Here is a 17,731-nt window from a genome sequence, read left to right on the forward strand (position 1 = left end):
CTTTAACACCTCCTCACCCAAAAATCCTTTTAACCTACTCCTTAACTAGCATACTGGACTATGGAGCCTCCATTCCCACTATGAAACAAACCATACTCACAGCACACCAAATGCTCAACACCAGTACTGTTTTCTAGTACACACTGAGGTATACAGTTACCAAAAGTCCGTTCTTTTCTGTTCATGCTGATGTTCTTTTTATCACAATTATAGATTCAAACAAAGAGTATAACAAATAATGAAATATGAATTCACATTAAGAGGTATTACAGAAAATAAATCATATGCTTTGAGATACAATAGAAATAAATGCATAGGGATAAAGGGGTTTAAAAAAATCTCAGGGATGGGGCTGGAGAGATGGCTCAGCAGTTAAGAGCACTGGCTGCTCTTCCAAAGGTTCTGAGTTCAATTCCCAACAACTACATGGTGGCTCACAACCATCTCTATTAGGATCTGATGCCCTCTTCTGGCATAACATCAAACATGCAGATAGAGCACTCACGTAGTAAAATAAACAAATAAATCTTTTTAAAAACCCAGCAACCTCAGGGCAGAAAAGGAAGATTGTTTCAGAGATATGCTAATTCTACTTTAAACAGACTGAAAATGAATTTACAGATACAGTATAGAGAAGATAAAATCCAACCAAGGAAACCACGCTCTAAAAGCAATTTTTCCAAAGAATTACAAGACTGGAAAATGAGAACCACTGAGATAATGCAGCAGATGAAGATGTTTGTCCCACAAGCCTGGCAACCTGAGTTCAATCCCTGTAATCCATACAAAGGTGGAAGAAGAAACTGATTATACAAAGTTGACCTCTGATCTCAACCTGCATCCACGATATGTTTTTTATTAAGAAGTGGAAAATAAAAAAATTCTTCTCTATGTTTAAAGTTAAAAAATAATGTATCACATTTAAATGATTCTTCACCTTATCAGACTTTTCAACTAGCCATGCATTTGCCAAACTCATCGGGGGGGGGGGGGGGGGCTCTACTGAACTTCTTTATTTCTACACATTAAATTTATACTTCAGTCCACAGAATTATTGTACCCTGCTCTTAAGTTAGAGCAAATAAAACCAGGACCCATTAAAAGTCAAGCTTGCCTGTTACTCCCTGATTCCCAATGGACAAAAAAGGGGAAACTACATAACTCCATTATGGAAGAGGAATCGCCTACATCCAAAATTCTGAAGAAAACTCCCAACTAAAACTCAGACAATGCAAACTGATGAGCCAGAGATGCTGTTGAGCCAGTGTTCTAGGATGTTGGGAATAACAAAATAAATAAGTAAAATTTAGAATTGCTGGCCTATTTAACTGAGACTAGAAAATGAATAAGCAGAAACAATAATTTTTAAAAAAACACTTTTTTCTAAAAGTGCTTTAAATACAACTGTTCTTGTGAAGAAAGAAAAAAAAAACCACCTTGTAATCTTTAAAGAAATAAGGCAATCACGACTCTTTTTATCCAAGCTGGTACTTTCTGACTAAAGATGCAAAGAGCGATGAGCCAGGGCTAAATGAAATACACTCATCAAGAAATACTTGTTGGGGCTAGAGAGAATTCAGAGGACCCAGGTTCAATTCCCAGTATCCACATGGCAGTTCACAACTATCTGTAACTACAGTTGTACAGTTATAAATTCCATTTTACACAAGCTGTTTCAAAAGACAAATTATAAAATTTCAGAGACATGAAAATTGAGTTACAGTAAAAATATAAAAGCATGCAAAACAACTGTTTATATAATAAAGTAAGCATATAAGGTAGGGCTCTAGGACCACTAGAAGGTTTTTTCCTTTTATTCTTTAACTGTTGCTGTGGCATTGAGAATCCTCATTATATTTTCCTTAATCATTACTAACAATAAAGTAATTTTTAAATGTTATCTAGAGGTTAAGAATTTGGCTCAGTGATAAAACACATGTCTAGCATGAATAGGTCCTGGATTTAATCTCAACTACTGTGAGAAACTAAATTTAAAAAATAGAATAGTACCTAGTAACAATTCATACAAAAACTAAACAGAAGCTATTGCAAATATTTAAAAATTTTAAAAACAGACCTTGTAGAATCTGTAACTACTCAATAAAGTTTAGGCACATTCTAATACTGTTAACATAAAATGCACAAATGTATGGTACTTTTGGAAAAGCAAAAGTATGCATTCTGAAATGGCATGCTATTATTGAAAGTGGTTTTAAAAATCATGGCAAAGTAAAGGTTGCTAATTGTAGCCTTAGAATTTGGCTGGGAGATTGTAATTGATGTAACATACTTAACCAGTAGGCACATGAGTCACACAGTTTTCATGAAGAATGGTTTCAATACAATAGTTAATGGAAAACAAATGGGGAAAAAAACTCACACATTTTTTCCCCTAAATGATCCTCTTTAAAAACCAAATGCAAACTATATAGAAGAACAGCTAAATCAGTTAGTCAAGAAAACAGACTTCATGGACAAGAGCACCTGTTTCTGCCAGTATGAGGACCTGAATTCAAATATCCAGCACCCATGTAAAAACCTGAGTATGACTACTGCACATGCCTGTAACCTCAGCACTGAGCGACAGACAGGTGGATCCCAAGAGCATCAGCCAGCCTAGCTGAAATGGTGAGCTGCTGGTGCAGTGAGAGACCCTGTCTCAAGGAAATAAGACAGTGATAGAAATCACTCAACATCCTCTTCAGATTCCTGTATGCACACGCACACTTGTACACCCTCAAATGTGTACCCCACATTCATATATATACGTATATGAATATACAGTCATATATATACGTATATATATTTCTAAATTCTAAGCTTTCTACTCTGTTTTTTAACAAGTCTTTCTATTAAATATAATTCTGTAGAGAATATCACTGATACGGATGAAAGATGATAGATGCTCTCTCAAAAAGGAAAAAAGAATCTGGAATATGCAGCTAACACTCAAAGGCCATGTTAAAACCTTAACAGCTTTCTAATTTTCTTCTATAAAGAAAAGAGGTGTACTGTTTAACATCAATCATATATTGTTCAATAATTTAATAGAGCTTTCTCTGTCTCTACAATAAGAGGGGAAAGTCACATCGTGAGTTAAGGTGCTATTAGGGAGGGAGAGGTGGAGCTAGACACAGAAAGTCAAGTCAGTCTATGAGCAGAAAGACATGTAGCACTGGCCTCTGGAGGGCCACCATACACTCTGGTATTTACGTTGTTTGCATGAGTCCTCAGGATCTTAACTCTGGCCCTCATGTTTGTGTTCTATGGCAAGTGCTTTAACCAGTGAGCCATCTCCAATGCCCACTTGTTTTGAAGTTTAGCACTGAGTCTTTCAGTGTGGTCCTGTCTTTGTACTGGCACAGAATGACAATTCTGACATTAGGAGACATGAAATCCTTCTTGGCACTTCACTTGTTAGCTGTTGAATCAACAGTAAATAACTTAACTTTCAAAGGACTCAAGTTCTCATCTAAAAATAAAGATGCCAGCCGGGCGGTGGTGGCGCACGCCTTTAATCCCAGCACTCGGGAGGCAGAGGCAGGTGGATCTCTGTGAGTTCGAGGCCAGCCTGGTCTACAAGAGCTAGTTCCAGGACAGGAACCAAAAGCTACGGAGAAACCCTGTTGCGAAAAACCAAAAAAAAAAAAAAAAAAAAAAAAAAAAACTAAAAATAAAGATGCCAAAGGTAATCTCAGAGACTTCAGACACTGAGCTGAGATAACACATTTATATATAGTATTCAACCACAGCCCCTGGTACACAGCAAATAGTCAATGGCATGAATTATTTAAGGGAAGGTAGATGAAGAGGACAGAAAAGAAGAATGGAAAATGTGTGGAAACATTATGTCAAAAAGTAGCAAACACATGGTGGGAATAAAAGATTACAAAAGTTCTTCCTATAGGTATATAAACAATGAAAGGTTTATTCCAATTCAAAGAAATTTTAAGAATAATTATATTAAACTATCTAAGGTAGACAGCAACAAATTTATGGGGCGAAAAAAAAAGGAGGAAACAAAATAGGAGCTTGGACACTGGGTGGTGGTGGCACATGCCTTTAATCCCAGCACTCAGGAGGCAGAGGTAGGCAGATCTTTGTGAGTTCGAGGCCAGCCTGGTCTACAGAGCTAGGTCCAGGAAAGCCTCGGCTACACAGAGAAACTTGATCTCAATAACAACAACAACAACAATAATTAAAGTGTTAACATAAGTTATTTGGAATTGACTAAAAAGGAATGATTTTAACTTTTTCTTTACACTGAACTACAAACTGTCAAATATGCATTATTTTTATAGTATTTTAAAGTTATTTGTAAAGGATACAAAATATGTTCAGAACTTGCTACACAAAAGTTACTAATAATAAACGAATGAATATAATTCTGAGTTTACCTTGCAGTTCACTTTTAATAAGGCAACTTTCCATCATGTATAGCAGCACAGTGACCATAATATCCAGGAGCTGACACTCTTCTGTCACCTGCCTGGCGAGCTCCTCATTGCTGAACAACTGGACACTAATATGCACAATTCTGTTAGACATTGTGTCTGATTCATGACTTTTCTTCAGTGTTTTCATAATAAAAGCATAATGCTGAACAAAAGTCTTTGTGAAAGCAACCTGTAAAAATTTAAATAGAAAAAAAATCAGTTTAACTGCAAATTTCAACTGCTATTAATATTCTACATTGCATATTATAATCAGCTTTTAAAGCTGTTAGTAGCTTATGATGCAATGCAAATTAAATAAAAAGGTAATTAAATAATTACGATAATTTTAAGTCACAGTTTGCCTTTTTTGGAACATTAGTAAAATGCTTTGATGGTTTTTAAAGTTAATAAACAATTTAACCTATTTAAGTTTTAAAACAATTATAAACTATGGTTTAAGAACATAAAATTTAGCCAGGTGGTGGTGGCGCACTTTTAATCCCCGCACTTGGGAGGCAGAAGCAGGTGGATCTCTGTAAATTCAAGGCAAGCCTGGTCTACAAGAGCTAGTTCCAGGACAGGACAGTAATGCTCCAAAGCTACAGAGAAACCCTGTGTCAAAAAAAAAAAAAAAGAAAAAAGAAAAAGAAAAAGAAAAAAAGAACATAAAATTTTACTTAAAATTATACATCAATTTTTCCGGAAAAGTATCTTTAACCAGGTGGTGATGACACATACATTTAATTCCAGGACTCGGGACACAGTCAGTTGGACCTGAATTCGAGGCTAGTCTGGTCTACAGAGTGAATTCCAAGGAAGCCAGCCTACAAGAAAAATCTTGTTCCTTATGCGGGGGGATGGAGAGGGTGGAGATTATCCTTGTTCTTTAAAATCTGAAATCTTAGCTAGAAGCTAACATCACTAACCAAGAGAGTTGGTGTGATTACCCCACAAGAAGTAACTCCCCAGCCCCCCACCCCCGGCTCTGAAAGTTGACCAGCAGCAGTCAGACCCAATGCTCTGCAGTATTAATTACAGTTGGTGTTATTCCCTTTCTATGTCACAAGTACATTTCCTGCTGCACTTTTTAGTGTGTATAAAGACATACAAAATAATGCTGCTCAAGAGTGTCTCTCCTAATGTGCAGAGGGCCATGCAAGCTTTATGGTTTTCATAAACTGTGCTATATCATTTTGCCATAACCACATCCTTTGGGACTAGAAACTACACCTTCCTATACTTGTATGTGAGTTAGTAACTATTCTCCCATTGACAATGGAACCAGCAACTACTAACCTATGCTAAGTCCATAATCTAAACTCAGTCACCCCATTACATGGTCTCATAGTACCTTGTCATTGTTCTACACAGGACTTGACATTTTACATACTACTTGCTTCCTGAATTATTTTATTATTGTTTATCTCCCATTATTCCCTTCACACCTAGCTCCACTTGGTTAGACCCCAAAACTCACTTGTTTAGTAATATTACTCAGGTGGTTTTAGCTAAGACTTTCGATTTTATTGTTGTAAAAATCACAGAACAAAGATAATTTTTCAAAAAAGTGATGTGCAATTGTAAGTAAAATTTTATATTCTTAAACCATAGTGTTTTAATTGTCTTAAAACTTAAATCCAAAAATGGCAGTGCTATGGAATTCTGCTGAGTAGTGCTCCTTTGAGGGAGAGCTGGAGTCTGTGGATTCTGGGCAGACTTGAACAAGAGAACAACCAATGCCCCTTTGTGTTACACCCTTGCAGTTATATTATATGAGCCTCGGCTCAGGAAGGCATCAAAAGAAAAAGATTTAAGGACATAAAAAGAATGAAACCAAAGTTCCAAAAGGAAGAAATAAATGGATACCTTATATTCTTGATCTGGAAGCATATTGAGTAAGAAAGTTACCATCTTCTGAGGGAACTCATACTTTATTGTCCAAAACAATAGTTCTTCTAAAAAACTTTTATGTTTTAAAACATCCATTATGGATTGATCTGCATAAGAAAAGAGAAAATTTATCACTAAAGAAGTTGCTCATCTCATTTAAATGTTATCACACACACACCTGACAGAACTTGCAATTCAGGGACCCTTTCAGCAGTGCCCTGAAATGAGCACAAATAACACAGTTCATCCTAACATCTTAATATAAAGCAGTTATTCAAAATTAAGTATTATTTGTCTTTCTGGTTTTTTTGTTTGGTTTGGTTTGGTTTTGGTTTTTTGTTTCTCTATGTAAACAGTCCTTGCTGTCCTGGAACTCGCTCTGTATACCAGGTTGGCCTCAAACTCAGAGATCCACCTGCCTCTGCCTCCTGAGCACTGGGATTACAGACGTGGGCCACCACACTGAGATATAGTACTTGTTCTTAAATATAGCCCTCTATCTAAAATTTCACTGCTTCAAATTTTAGACTTGACATTACTAATCCAAAACGTGAAATGCTACAAAATCTGAAATTGAGGACATAAATAGAAAACTCTATGAGAAAATTTCAAAGTTTTTCAAAATTTAAAAAGCATGGTAGCAATAGTAGCAAAAGCCTTTTTTTTTCCCCAGCATTAGGGAGGAGGGGAGGAAGGTGGCTCTTTGTGAGTTCAAGGTCAGCTTGAACACGCGGACCTCAAGGACAACCAAGATCCTGTCTCAAATGACCAAAAAAAAAAAAAGCCTCAGCAGTTAGAAGCACTGACTGTCCTCCCAAAGACGCAGGTTCAATCCCCAACTGTCTGTAACTGCAGTTTCAAGGGGTCCTATGCCCTCCCTCTTCTCGCCTCAGCGAGCACTATGCACACACATACTCAGAAAATAATAAAAAAAATTAAAACACTAAAACCAGAAACTGCCCCCCAAGTTTTCAGAACTGCTATTTCCTAACAAGAATAATGTCATGGTACAAATTTAAAACAATCTAAAGCTAAAAATAAATAATGAAAACATAAAATTTAAAAAAAAAAAAGAAAAAAGAAAAGAAAACATAAAATTTAAAGTTAACTACACTTTAAATTTATTTAAGTTTAAATAAACCCAGGGTCTTGAGTCTCACTATGTAGCTGGGATTCCTAAAGATTAAGTGTTTTGTTTGTTTGTTTGTTTTATCATTTTTCAAGAAAAAAACAGAATATAACCAGGTGTAGTGGCACACAGCTGTCATCAGTAAAATTTAAGAGGCTAAGTCAAAAAGATTGTTGAGTTTAACAACAACTAGATTGACACGGTAGTGTCAAGGCTAGTCTAGATTATATAGTAAAACCCTATCTCAAAAAAAAAAAAAAGGAAAAGAAAAAGGGGGCAAAATATAAATACCTTTGGTTCCACTGCTTAGCTTTACTCTCTTTCTCTTGCCCAAGCCTTGACTCCCATCCTGGTCCTCCTGGAAGAAACAAAGTCAACATTACCCATAGCCATGCTCATAAATGTATGTTTTATATAAATATAACATACAGCTAAGGAAATAAATAGATGTAACATATACACTCTTACATGCTACTGACCAACATAATTCACTTCTATGTAACTACAAGTGTTTTAATGCAACTTTATTGAAATTCATAGTAAAATATCCTTACTATTAAAACGCAAATATCTGTAATCTGTACCTATACAGAAAGACTCTTAAGCATTCCAAAATGCTAAAAGAAAAATTTTGTAAGATTATACACATAACAATAAGGCACAAGGAAGCTAAAGGAATAATGGAATTTACCATAAGCAGAAAGAAAAAGACAGAACAAAGCAAACAGGAAAGACTTCATTGAGTATGCCACAAAATGGGCTCAGAAATTCAAATTAAAGACCAGAGAGATGGTTCAGTGGATAGAGTCACTTTCTATCAAGACTGACACATTGAGTTTGATCTTCAGGACCCACATGATAGGAGAAAACCTAATCCAGTAATTTGACCTCTGATCTCCACAGACACACCCTGGCATGTGCACCACCTTGCATACACACACACACACACACACACACACACACACACACACATATATATAATGTTGTGTAAATTAATATATACACATATATATAGTATTGTGTGTAAATTAATATAATACTATTTTTTAAAAAAAAATAAAATTCCAATATTGAGGACTTTGTTCAGCTGGTAGAGAATTGTCTACCATGAACAACACCCTAAATTCAATCCCTCCCACCATATAAACTAGGCGTGGTGGCACATAAAATCAGCCTTGGGAGGTAGAGGCAGAGGGACCACGACTTCAAGGTTATCTTTGGCAACAAAACAAATTCAAGGCTAACCTAGGATACAAGAGACACCGTCTCAAAAACTAAGAAGAGGGGGGAGCTTACATACACATACACACAAACACAAATATGTACACACGTGCATGAGCACACATACTATACTATGTTTTGCCAATTTGACATAAACTAGAGTTTTCTGGGAAGTAATATCAATTGAAGAATTGCCTCTATCAGACTAATCTGTAGGCAACTCTGCAGGGTATTTTCTTAATGACTGATATGGCAGTGCCCACTGAGGACAGTGCCATGCCTTGGGCAGGTAGTCCTGCATTGTATACAAACAGCAGTTAAGCAACCCATGTGGAGCAAAGCTAGGAATCAGCATTCCTCCATGGTCTCTGCTTCAGTTCCTGCTCTGGCTTCCTTCAATGACTGTGATCAGAATGTGTCAGCCAAGTAAACTATTTCCTCTCCTAACTTTGTGATAATTGTGTTTATCACAGGACAGAAAGCAAACCAAGACATATGCACAGCACACATACAAAAAGGGAAATGGGAGGGATCGAATTCTGAAATAAGCATAACATACTAGAAGCTGAAAAGGCCTAGCCTTTAAAACACTTTTTTTCATTGCTCTAAGAATAGGGCAATTAAAATGTAGCTGTTCTCTCCTCATCCTATCACCGTTTACTTATAATTTGTTGGATTAGCAGACGAAAATAATCAAAAGGCTGGCTTGCTAATCTGTGGGTCTGCAGAGTAAAAGTGTAGGAATTCCTATCATCAGGCCTCATTAAATTTCAATATGAACACTAAAGCAAATTTGCTATGGTACTTACAGCTTCCAGATACTAAAACAGTAAAAGAAAAAGGAAAGAAGAAAGGAGGTGGGGGCAGAAGGTTTTAAAAGCCTTAGTAAAATTTCCAAATGGCAAAAGTGAGTCATTGAAAAAGCTCTACATCTAGGCACCACACTCTATCTCATCCTTTCAATTTCCTCCTTAATGTGCATATTCTGTTCTTTACTGAGTTATTAAAATCATTTTAATAATATATGCAAAAAATGTTTTTGAAAAAGGTACAATACAAATTCAAAATATGCCATTAGCTTTGTGAGTGGGAGGAAATGCTTCTTTTTCTCTCTAAATGAATCACAATACAACTCAACACATTGTGTGCTTATAAAGGAGCTCCCAGTGGTATTTTTTTCATGTAAGCCAATGGTCTTAACACAATATTTACCATTAAAAAAAAAAAGAAACAACCAAAACTTTTTTAAAAAGAAACAAAAGCAGAAATAAAATAGGACAGACAAGTTCAAAAGATCAGCAGAAAGTTAGTAGTAACATAACTTTGCTGCTCATTAAATTTTAAAGTGTTTGCTATGGAGAATACCACCAATTTCTAGTACATTCCCTTTTACTTTAGAACGGTAAAAACCAACTCTCTAGCCAGGTGTGGTGGCTCATGCCTATAATTCCAGCAACTGGAAGTGCTGTGAGCCCAGCCCATCTGCACTCCACAATAGGTCTACGCCAGCCGACCTACAAAGTAAGATCTTGTCTTAAAAAGAAGAAAACAAGTTAGTCACGGTGGTGCATACCTTTAAACCAGCATTCAAGAGGCAGGGACAGGCAGATCTCCGTAAGTTCCCAGGCCAGCCCAATATACATAGTTTCAAGACAGCCAGGGCTAAACAGAGTGACCCTGTGTTCTGGGATAGCTTAATGTCAACTTGACACAAGCTGAAGTCATTGGAGAGGAGGGAACCTCAGTTAAGAAAATGGCTCCATAAAAACTGGGCTGCAGACAAGTAAGACATTTTCTTGAGTAATAATCGATGAAGAAGGGCCGAGGCAATTATAAGTGGTACCAATCCTGGGCTGGTGGGTCCTGGGTTCTTTAAGAAAACAGGCTGAGGGCTGAGCAAGTCATGGGGAGTAAGCCAGTAAGCAGCACTCCTCCATGGCCTCTGCATCAGATCCTGCCTCCAGGTTCCTGCTGTATTTGAGTTCCTGTCCTGACTTTCTTTGATGATGAACAGTGATATAGAAGTGTAAGGTAAAGGTAAATAAACCCTTTCCTCCCTCTTTTTTTTTTTTTTTTTGAGATGCTTCTACCTCCAGAGTCCTGGGATTAAAGGTGTGATTCACCACCGCCCAGCTTTCATCACGGTGTTTCATCATAGTGATAGAAACCCTAAGTCACCCTGTCCCAAAAGAGAGAGCTAGGAATGGTGGGGTTTGTGTACAGGAGGCAGGCACAGGCATATCTGAGTTCAAGGTTATTATGGTCTATATAGCAAGTTACAGGACAGCTAAGATTACATAGTGAGACCCTCTCTTTAAAAGGGGGGTTAGGGTAGGGATAGGGAGGGATACAGTGAGAGATAGCAACCATTTATGAGTGCTTGTTGTTCTTACAGAAGAATGGACTTCAGTTCCTGGTGTTTCTAATGGGAGGCTCATAACTACTTGTAACTAAAACTCTAGAGTATCCAACACACACCTTCTCTGGTTTCCACGAGACCCACACACACATACACACAAATAAATAATAATAAATATTTTTAAGTGCCCACCCAAAATACCTTTCAATCTTAAATATAACTTTCATTTCTTGATGTATAATAAATTATACATAAAATTTTATTAAAACTCTTCAATAGTCATTACTAGCTATAATAATAAACATATTATATAACATATGAATATAATAATATTCATAATATTCACATGCACAGTGATTGTCAAAAGATGGGTACCAACTACTGGAACGCTATTTAACTATTGAATATTAAGAGAATTCAGAAAAAGAATGGCTAATGGCACACTGTAACTATGGAAGATACAAAACACATGTATAAATTCCTTAACATTTTTCTCATCTAAAGGTAGGATCCTATTTCTATCCTAAGCAACAAACTTGTACCTAAAAGCAGACAAAAAAAACCACAATAACTTCCAAGCTAGCTCAGAAATGGCTCTGTAGGGCCTGCTCACAATGTTAAGTCAGTCCACCATTAAAGTCCAACTTGAGATTGCCTTGACAGAGAACCCACAACCTGATCAACAACCAGAGCTCCCTCAATTGTGAAACCTGTGACTAAGCCATCTTAGATGGCCATCCAACTTTGACCTTCATTATTAAAGCCATAAACCTTTCAGACAAATTTGCTCCACAATAACAACTACCCCATCAGCAACAACAATGGTTTCTACAGTAACAACAGGAATGAACAATGGCCTATCCACTTTATGGTAAAAATACCAGATCAAGCAGACAAGAGACTTGATGTCTAAATTCAACTCCACCACTGCCTACATAAAATTCACTACCCTGAGTGAGTCGGTTAATTCTCAGGAATTCAGTTACAACAGCCTCACACAATGAATTCTCAGGTACTTTTTAGCTAAAGCATTCATAACTTTATAATCCTTTAATTGCCTCCTCTTTTTCATTTGTTTTTGCTATATCATATGACTTCATACTGTCAATATCTCAAAATACAACTAAAATCACAAAATAAAGATAATAGGCATGTGATATGTATATATATATATGTATCAATAAAACACAAAAAATACAATTTTATATAAAAATTAGCACCATCTTCAAATAGTAATTTCCCTAAAATAACCACTAAAATCTTTCAGTGACTAGTCATAGGTAATGGTAGTCTTTATACTTTTTAGGATGAATTGTATGCCACCCTGGGAAACATGAAAAATTAACTGTCTGCATGCCAGAAAAGGCTCACAACCACCCATAACAAGATCTGATGTCCCTTTCTGACATGCAGGCAGACACACAGAACACTGTATACTAAATAAATAAATCTTTTGAGAAAAAAAAAAGAGGTACTCTCTCTCAAAGGGTGTCATTCCAGCATGCAGCCAGAAGACACTGTGTCATTGCAGATGGAATTCTAAGAGTTTAAAGCAAAGTTACTTCTTTCCTCGTTAGAGGATAAAGCGCCTCTTTCAAAAGCTGGCTTTCTACATGCCCAGAATTAAATTCAACTCGGGAAAATAAAGTAGAATTGCCAGGAGCAGGAGAGGAGAGAAAAGCTGGTAGAAGGAACGAGGGAAACAACAAGTGAGTGTAATGATTGCACATTTGTAAAAACGTCTTATGAAACCTACTTTGGGTTCACTAACTAGAAAAAATATTAATACAAATATTTTCTTTATTTTTTTTTAACCCAGAATGGCCTTAAACTCAATCTACCTGCATTAATCTTGTCAACACTAGGAACAGACATATGTTACCATGCTGGCTTCGGGGGGGGGGGGTGTGCACGTGTGTGTACATGTATGTATGCATGTGTACTAGGTACTGAAGATGAAACCTGGAGCCTTCAAATGCTGGGCGAGCAGTCTACTCCTCAACAACACCTTCAGTCCCTTGTTTTGTTTTGTCTTGTCTTGTTACTATGTGAGACAAGGTCTCAAGGAACCCAGACAGACTAATCTTAAATTCATATATCCCAGGCTGGTCTCAAACTTGAGATGTAGCTAAGGATGACTCTAAATTGAACCTCCTGCCTCCACCTTCAAATGATGGGATCACAGGCATGAGCCACCACAACAGGTTTTACGACTCTGCCTCCCTCCCATGTGCTAGGATTACAGTGATGTGCCTCCTTGCTCAGCTACCTAAGTAAATGCTTTAAATTTTTCATTCTACATATGAAAAGTAACAATCTATTGTAATCCTTTGTCCTGTCACAAAGTAACCGTGATCCCAGAGCTACTCTTGAGCTTCAGAATGTATCTAGATGCATAAGGAACTTACACTAAATAACAACCATAAACCTTTGTTGTTGTTGTTGTTTTCAGAAATCCTACCTTAATTTTAAGTTAATTTTGAGTTGGGGGAGCCAGATGTATGCGTGTTATGTGCAGGTGTGTGCTCCTGCCTGTACTTCCAAAGGCCAGAATCAACAATGGGTACCTGCCTCTATCAATTTCTTCTATATTTTTTGGGAGAGGAGCTCTCACTGAACCTGGAACTCTCCATTTTGCCTATGCCGGTGGGTCACCTCCTGTCCCTCTCTCCAACTCCTAGCACTAGAGTTACAGGTACAAGCACACACCTGGCTTGAGTGCTTAAATCCAAACTCAGGCCTTCATGCTTGCACTGTGAACACTCTGTCCACTGAGTAGTCTACCCATCCCCCAAACTACAAATCTTTATAGCTAACTTAGAATTCTATTTCTAAAATGTTTTAAAATGTAAACTCACCTCATCTGAAGACTCAACCTGTCCCAGTGCTCCCGGAGCACCTGCGAGACCTTAAGGTGGAAGAAAAAGAGGTTGGCCATCTTGAAAATTATTCTGAGATATGAAAATATCAGAACTTTCCATGAGGGAAAACACCACATTCTAAACATTACCTTGGCAGGGTTCAAGGATAACTTTAAAGTGTTATCTACTAGGCTGGTACTTCAATAGAAAAATCCCAGTGAAATCCTAAATTTAATAGCCACAAGTGGTGCTTGCTTTTCAGGTCTGAGCCATGACTGCTGAACACTAAGCTGGTAACGTCTAAGTAGCAACTACTGCACTTCTCTCACACATCAGAGCCACAGCACTAAACACTCGACAACTCGCATTTAAGGAAAGCAAAAAAGTAAAGATTCTTCATGGTCTGGGTATTCCCTCACCCCTTCAGCAGAAAGGAAAGGCCAATCAATTATTTCTTGATTCTAATATAAAGAATGATACTGTTAAAGCTCAAAATAAATTTGTTCAATCATGAGAAAAGTTTGAGGAGCTTTCTGTTTTAATAAAATAATGTCACTACGGTTCAAATTAAATATTTAGACAAACCTTGAACTAACAGAGTGCTAGTACCAGCAGATGGCTCCTGCATCCCATATACAAGCTTATCCTCAGGATATGTGAGTCCAGAGCTCTTCAAAGCTATAAGGTACTTCTCATGGCTTTTCTTTGCACAAGCATTTTCTCCAAGACCTAATATTTAAAATAAAGTTAGAGTCAGAAGAAAATATTCCACTCAAAATCTAAATAGTCATCCTGTGAATACACATGAGTAAATATTTTAATGGAAGAGGAAACTACAACAAACATAAAATTTGTTTCATATAATATTTTGTGCTTATGCTTGGCATTGACAATTCCAGAATGAGCAACAGGAATGAAATACTGCTATAAATCAGTGGTAAAGAAAGGCAAAAGAAAATGCTACAATGACAATTGCTAAGCAGACTTCTGCAGGTGACCTGAGCATCTGTGGCGTTAGGACACCAACCATGCAAGACTTATCCAGAGAAGAGTGCTCAGAAAGGCTTTCCTGAGGAGATAAAGCTTCAGTAGAAATTTTCAAATATTGCAAACAAAATTACATTTGATTCTTATTTTTTCCAATCTTACCACATTTAAGAAACCAAAAGTATAATTTATAGCCAGGCGGTAGCACATGCCTTTAATCCTAGCACTTGGGAGGCAGAGGTAGGCAGATCTCTGAGTTTGAGGCCAGCCAGGACTACAAAGTGAGTTCCAGGACAGCCAAGGCTACAAAGAGAAACTATCTTGAAAAATGAAAAACAAAAAGAGAAACCCTACATCAAGGAAGGAAGGGAGGGAGGGAGGGAGAGAGGGAGGGAGGGAGGGAGGGAGGGAGGGAGGGAGGAAAAAACAAAATGTATAAATTATATTGAAGCACCACTAAGCAATTTCTCTCCACAAGTATGAAAACATCATTTAGGTTCCACAGTTCATCTTAGAACTTTCATTCAGGCATTTCAATTTACTAATTATTGCTGGTTTTCTTCTTGTCTTTTTAATATATTATGGAAAATGAAAAAGTAGTGAAAAAAATGAGTAGTAATTCAGAGTTCTTTTTTTTTCTTTTTTTCTTTTCTTTTTTTTTTTTTTTTTTTTTTTTTTTTTTTTTTTTTGGTTTTTCGAGACAGGGTTTCTCTGTGATTTTGGAGCCTGTCCTGGAACTAGCTCTTGTAGACCAGGCTGGCCTCAAACTCACAGAGATCCGCCTGCCTCTGCCTCCTGAGTGCTGGGATTAAAGGTGTGCACCACCACCACCCGGCTAATTCAGAGTTCTTAAGGAAAACTTATTCCCTATATAAAAGTCTAATTCCATGGCATTTGCCAACTCTTTGTGGTTTGTGTCTTACTTGAGCTCTGAACGCTGCTTACTATGTAATCACACAGGAGTTCAGTGTGTTGAACTTAAAGCCTAGTTCTTCAACTCTAGTACCGGGAGATCTGATGACCTCCACAGATGCCAGACATGCAAGTGGTTCACATACACACATGCAAGTGAAATACTCACACATATAAAGTAAGAAAATCTAAAAAGGAAAAAACAAAAAAAGGCCTAGGGTAGTATCACAGTGAATATTCACTAGTTCTCCAAAACTCTGCCCATCACTCCTTGGTATTCTGCCCCCAAAATTCCAGTTTCTACCAGCTTCAGCAGACCAATATGATGATCAGTTTGTGCATCTTTTTAACTCAGCAGGACCACCACGATCTGCTTCAGGGCCATCGTGTACAGTCAGGAAGTCTCCCAGAACCATCATGAACCTCACACTATTCCTTTTCCCAAGAGTCTACAGTGTGTACTACCTTTTTTGCTATACTTTCAAAAGTTGCCTCATCTTTTGTCCTGTTGCATGTTACTTATGACAAACACTAGAACATCTTCCTGGCATTTAGCCCCTTTACCACCCAATTCCATGACCCTCTAGCTCATGACTTCTGCTGTGAGATTTTATTTTGAATAAACATTGCCTTCTTAGTGAGGTGTTAGCATGTCCCCACCCCAACAACAAGGAATGGATATTCTAGTCTGGGGAGCAGGTAAGGCACTGTCAGTGACCAGCAACCTGAGCTCAACTCTCTCAAGTGTCATCAGACCTAATGAAGGCACTGGTTGCTCCAATAGGAATTAGTTGAGAAGTCTTTAAAAGGCCACGTAATTTTTCTGAAGTTCAGTTTCTTCATCTATAAGTTTCCTTAATAATTTCAAGCTTTAGAAGTCTATGAAAAATATTAACTTCACTTTTAAATTCTAAAAGATGCTACTTTTTATTACAACAAATAAGTAGATTGTAAACTTCTCCTACCGTTTCACTTACCAGAAGTCAGATCTTTGTAGTTTTGCTGGTTTGTTAACACCTGAGTAAGAACAGACCTCATTGCTCCTCCCATTTTAGTCAGGTCTTCTAAAAAGGAAATTTGAGGCTCCAAAAGCTGCAGGACTTTGTTAAGATCTTTTTCTGATGGCACATCAGCTGCTAAAAAGAAAGAGTTTTTTATGACACATATGTTATATGCGTGTATGTATATATATTTACATAATTATATAATTAAGAATAATTTAAAAAGCTGGACCATGGTGGCACACGCCTTTAATCCAAACACTCAGGAGGCAGGAGGCAGGCGGATCTCTGTGAGTTCGAGGCCATCCTGGTCTATAAGAGTTAGTTCCAGAATGGGTTCCAAAGTTCCCAGTGACTTACATGGGAACACAGGAGATGTATAACTGATACTTGCTTTAGTTTCCAGGGGCTCTGACATCTAATAGACATTTTAGGGGTAGAGAAAAAGAACCCAGGGGCTGGAGAGATGGCTCGGTGGTTAAGAGCACTGCCTGCTCTTCCAAAGGTCCTGAGTTCAATTTCCAGCAACCACACGGTGGCTCACAACCATCTGTAATGAGATCTGGTGCCCTCATCTGGCCTGCAGGCATATATGCAGACAGACTACTGAGAATACTGTATACATAATAAATAAATAAATCTTTTTAAAAAAGAAAGAAAAGAAAAAGAACCCAAAGCAACTATGAATCCACAAGATTTCTGTGAATCCATGAGTTTCTATGATCTTGAATTTATAGTGTGGTCACAAATAAACACAGCTTTTGGGGTTTTTGTTTAGGTTTTTGGGAGGGTTTTTTTTCTTTTTCTTTTTTTTTTTTTTTTGATTGTTTGTCTAAGAAATTAATGTTAAGCAAGAGAAGAAAACTTAATGAATGTATGTTCATGAAACTCATCCTTAGATAAAAATGCTTCCACTAGTTTCTTCATATTTTCAG

The 17,731-nt window shown here is 37.2% G+C and overlaps 1 protein-coding gene across 6 annotated transcripts in view; it reads right to left on the reverse strand.

Moving 5' to 3' along the window:
• Ubr3 (ubiquitin protein ligase E3 component n-recognin 3) overlaps positions 1–17,731 on the reverse strand; it is a 133,848-nt gene that overhangs the window by 92,756 nt on the left and 23,361 nt on the right. For 4 of the 6 annotated variants that reach the window (XM_075984942.1, XM_075984939.1, XM_075984943.1 and 1 more), the window contains exons 3-8: positions 16,773–16,931; positions 14,482–14,625; positions 13,894–13,943; positions 7,747–7,813; positions 6,303–6,433; positions 4,398–4,626 (exon numbers count right to left, since the gene is read on the reverse strand). In XM_075984942.1, the coding sequence (XP_075841057.1) occupies positions 4,398–4,626; positions 6,303–6,433; positions 7,747–7,813; positions 13,894–13,943; positions 14,482–14,625; positions 16,773–16,931 (780 nt within the window). The remainder of the gene's footprint in view (positions 1–4,397; positions 4,627–6,302; positions 6,434–7,746; positions 7,814–13,893; positions 13,944–14,481; positions 14,626–16,772; positions 16,932–17,731) is intronic. The other 2 variants (XM_075984944.1, XM_075984940.1) reach the window with 1 other exon arrangement.

Source organism: Microtus pennsylvanicus, chromosome 9, assembly GCF_037038515.1.
Source record: "Microtus pennsylvanicus isolate mMicPen1 chromosome 9, mMicPen1.hap1, whole genome shotgun sequence".
NCBI lineage: Eukaryota > Metazoa > Chordata > Mammalia > Rodentia > Cricetidae > Microtus > Microtus pennsylvanicus.